This window comes from Orycteropus afer, unplaced genomic scaffold (assembly GCF_000298275.1).
Source record: "Orycteropus afer afer isolate SDZICR_OR568_19922 unplaced genomic scaffold, OryAfe1.0 scaffold00354, whole genome shotgun sequence".
In the NCBI taxonomy this organism is placed as follows: Eukaryota; Metazoa; Chordata; class Mammalia; order Tubulidentata; family Orycteropodidae; genus Orycteropus; species Orycteropus afer.
Genome location: NW_006921941.1, coordinates 2,782,412 through 2,786,917, shown reverse-complemented (window position 1 = coordinate 2,786,917; position 4,506 = coordinate 2,782,412). Strand labels below are relative to the sequence as shown.

The window sequence follows — 4,506 nt, the reverse complement described above, 5'->3', positions numbered from 1 at the left end:
TTTGATTAGGATGAGGCAATAGCAGACTGTGACTAGGATGAGGCAATAGCAATATTTAAGGAGGGTTCACTCTCAGGTTGGGGAAGTGTGTTTGAACAAACTTGAATGTGAGTGCCTCCTTAAATTTGTACTTTAGACACCTCATTTGGCTAATTCTCAGTTCCAAGAAGCTTTAGTAATCCTCTTTCCTCTTTGTTTTTGAGTCAAGGCTGCATAGAGCTTCATTGGCAGTCCTACAGCCTCTACTATGTTGCTGTGCTCTCTACTCAGCACACTGGCCTGGGGTCCTAGCTCTGTTTTCCTTATTCTGCTCCTTCTGCTTGGACTGACTGTGCGGATCTGGCAGAGGTCTCATCCCTGGGACATCCAGCAATGCTTCACAGACCTGACTGGGAAGACAGCAGTGGTGACTGGGGCCAATAGTGGTCGGTGTTTTTCCTACCTTGTTAACTCCTCAGGGCCTCAGCCCCTGACCAGGTCCAACAGGGAGGGTAGAGAGGGGGACCAGCACCCTCTGTCAGGGAGCCTTTTCCCTCCTTTGAGCCCCACTGCCCTTTAATCACTCCCCAGACTAGTCTACTCTACAGTTGTCCTCTCTCAGGTATTGGAAAGGCTGTGTGCCAGGAGCTGGCTCGTCGTGGGGCCCGTGTGATCCTCGCCTGCAGGAATCGAGAGCATGGACAGCGAGCTCTGGCTGAGATCCAGGCAGCCTCAAACAGCAATCAGCTGCTGCTTGGTGAGGTGGACCTTAGCTCTCTGGTCTCCATCCAGAGCTTTGCCCAGTGGCTTCTGCAGAAAGAGCCTGAGATACACCTGCTGATAAACAATGCTGGCATCTGTGGTATGTGCCATAACTTACTTTCCTCATCGCATTTCAGGAGCTTCCTTTTTAGCACATTGTTTTTTTGTTAGCTGCCATAGAGTCAATTCTGACTCATATCGACCCTTTGTACAATAGAACAAACCACTGCTGGATTGCTGTTGTTATGTGCCATTGAGTCAGCCCCAACTCATAGCGACCCCTCCTTTGGTTTCTGAGGCAGTATCACTACAGATGTAGATTGCCCCATCTTCCTTCCAAGAAGTGACGGTTTGAACCGTCAGCCATCAAGTGCCTTAGGCACTACACTACCAGAGCTCCCCGGATTAGGGATTAGGGTTAGTATAGGAATCCCAAAACAAGAGTCCCTAAAGCCTAATCTGCACACCCTGCTGAAATGTTCTAACTCATAACAACCTCCCCCCAAAAAAACAAAACAAAAAAACAGGAGGTCTGGTGGCGCAGTGCCTAAGGCATTTGACTGCTAACCGAAGGCTGCCGTTCAAACTCACCAGCCACTCCGTGGAAGGAAAATGGGACAATCTACTTACATAAAGATTTATGGCTTTGGAAACCTAACTCATATATTGCCTTAAAAAGCTTACTTTGAGTTACATCCTCAAGCATTATAGCCCCCATCTTTGCATGTACATGCCCCTATGGCATTTCTCCTGAAACACCAGTTTATCCATCAAAGACCTTGTCTCCCTCAGGGTAGTCCCACCATCACTCACTGCTTGTGTTCTTACCTCCTCCCAGGAATCCCCCATAACACACTTACTCCAGAGGGCCTGGATGTCACCTTTGCCACTAACTATGTTGGGCCCTTTCTGCTCACAAATCTACTTCGAGGTAAGGAAGAATGAGGCCTACTTTCTGTGCTGCCCCGTTTCCTATTCCCCTACACCCTCCCATAGCTGTCTCCTTTCTGTTGGTATCCAGCTGCTTTCTAACTGGTGCCTCAACATACTTTTCTTACAACAGGAGAACCTACCTGGCACAAGTCAGTTGGGAGCTTAGTTAGTAGAATCAGTGCACTGCTAAACAGGCAATATGGGAAAATGAATTGACTTTACCTCCCAACGTTTCTATGATTCTTGTAACCAGACACTTCTGTGGCACTCCCTCTCTCTGATCCTGACCACCCTGAGTTAGGTCAGATAGTTGTAGGTCGAGTTCCGAAATAATGACTAGAAGTTAGCTGTAGCTCAGAGAGACATTTAATAAGAGGCAGGTAACCTTGCAAAGTGGAGAAACACTGGGCCAGAGGCAACGCCACATGTGTTTCCCTGAGCCTTACAGGCTAGGGGTTTTTATAATAGTTTTAATGATATGGGGTACACAATATCCAAAGACTTTATGCAGGCAGGATACTCATAAAATCCTGACCCTTGTGCAAAAGTGAGAAAGCAGAACAAGGCTGTGATAAATTCCTAATGATAGACCTCAACTTCCTTCAGGCTAGGTGCATGTGCAATCTCTTTCTAAGATGGAGTCTGCATGTTTCAACATGGATGCTGCGACTCCTTCTGTGAGGGTATATTCTGCTGTTTGCTCTTGGTTTGACTCAGTCCCATCTTATATCACCCATCTTAGTTCATCAGGCACTAAAGGAGGGCCGGGGTGCACAGGCTCCCAAACTGGTTAATGCTGAGCATGGGTAGTGGGCTAGAAGACACCTCAAAAATGGCCTGTTATCAGGAAGTGCCATCTAAGCTGTAAATTTACATTTGCATTATTTCTTTTGCGGTGTCCTTTCCTTAGTGTCAGGATTGGAGGAAAGTGGTCACCCTGTCCTGTGAGCTGTTCCTGTATTGGTTTTATGATCTTAGGAATGTGGTTGGGCAATCCTACTTCCGTAGTGATATTGCCTCAGAAACCCAAGGAGGGGCCGCTATGAGTCGGGGCCGACTCGACGGCACATAACAACAACAACAACAACAGGAATGTGGTTGTAGGGGCAGATTTTTATGTGATTGTGGTTACAAGTAGTAGAATAAGTCAATGATTAAATTGAACAAGATTAATATGAAGCTTTAGGTTATGAAGTTAGAACATATATTCATCTCCCAGAAATTCTGATCTGTCTATACTATTACAAGATTTCATCCCCAGCCACTCTGAGCCAGGTCAAAACAAACCTGACCATCTAGGGCCAGGTCATTTGTACCAGCCTTGGCTCAAGAGTCTATACAACTCCCTGTACTTCAGACCAGTCTCCCTCCACCCTTAGCCCTTTAGGGCTAGGTCAACAGGTTAGAAGGATTCTGTCCTTCAGATCAAATAGGCAGATGCTAACTTCTGTTGGTTTTCACTGCTCCTTGTAGGTTCCTTAATTTTCTAGAATGGCTCACAAAATTCATGGAGGCTACTACCTACACTTAGAGTTACCCATTTATTATAACCAGAAAAGATACAAGCAAAGAGAGACATCAGGCAAGGTCTAGGAGACATCCCAGCACAAGGTTTCTACTGTCCCCAGGAATGTGTCACCTTCTCCCTTTCATGGATGTTCTCACCAATCCAGTCAATCCCATATAATGTCTGCATTTGGGCTTTTTATAACAATGCATCTGCATTATAGGACCTCAGTGCATAGTCATGATTGGTTCTTCATTGCATATATGTCATTGATAGAATAAGTGGATATGTATGATTGATTTCATCACGTTCCTTTCCCTCCTGAGGTTTGCTGCCAGAGTTGTTGTTTTTAGGATTCCCATACTAACGGAGAGGAGCTCTAGTGGTATAGTGCCTACAGCATTTGAATGCTAACCAGAAGGTTGGCTGTTCAAACCCACCAGCCATTCCTCGGAAGGAAGATTGAGCAATCTATTTCCACAGAGATACCACCTTGGAAACCCAAGGAGGGGTTGTTATGAGTCAGATCCTACTCGACAGCAATGAGTTTGAGTATATCTTAATGGAGATGAGTTATCTATTTGCAGTTTTGATTTGTACTTCCCCAATGGCTAACAAGAGGAGCCTTGATGTCATAGTGGTGAACTGCTCGGCTGCTATTCAAAAGGTCAGCAGTATGACCCCGCCAACTGTTTCACAAAAGAAAGATTAGGCAATTCTACTTTGTCCTGTAGGGTCATTATGAGTTAGAATCAACTGGATGGCAATGGGTGACCTTGAGCATACTTTCATGTACCCGTTGGTGTTTTGATTGTTGCTAGGTGTTAGTACAGGGTCAAGGTTAGAATTAGGGCTAGTGTAAAGCTGGGGTTAGGGTTATGGTTGTTGTTATGTATTCTCTTTTATGAAATATCTGTTCAAGTCCTTGCCCATTATTTGATTGGATTGTTTGTCCTTTTATTGTTAATTATAGAATATATATATTTGGATATCCTTTTTGGCTACATGATTCCTTAAATTTCTTTGCATCTATAGGTTATCTCTTCACTTTTATTTTTTAAATAAAGTCCTTTGATGAACAAAAGTATTTAATTTTTATTAAATTCCATTTATCTATTTTGGTTTTTGCTGTTTGCACTTTTGTTGTCATATCTGTCATAGTGAAACACCAGATACTCCACTAGAACTAAAAACAGAAAGTTTTATTTAAGGAATAAAAACATTTAATAAAGCAGGGTAACATTCATAGACATTCCTGCAGGATTTTGCAATGTTCCAAATTGCAGGAAAATTAAAAAAAAAAAAAATTTTTTTTTTACACAGCA

General features: G+C 43.7%; 1 protein-coding gene across 1 annotated transcript in view; it reads left to right on the top strand.

Moving 5' to 3' along the window:
* Positions 1-247: 247 nt before the first annotated feature.
* LOC103207127 (retinol dehydrogenase 12-like) overlaps positions 248-4,506 on the top strand; it is a 23,636-nt gene continuing 19,377 nt past the window's right edge. The window contains exons 1-3 of the mRNA XM_007952672.1: positions 248-425; positions 602-841; positions 1,580-1,672. Coding sequence (XP_007950863.1) covers positions 248-425; positions 602-841; positions 1,580-1,672 — 511 coding nt within the window. The remainder of the gene's footprint in view (positions 426-601; positions 842-1,579; positions 1,673-4,506) is intronic.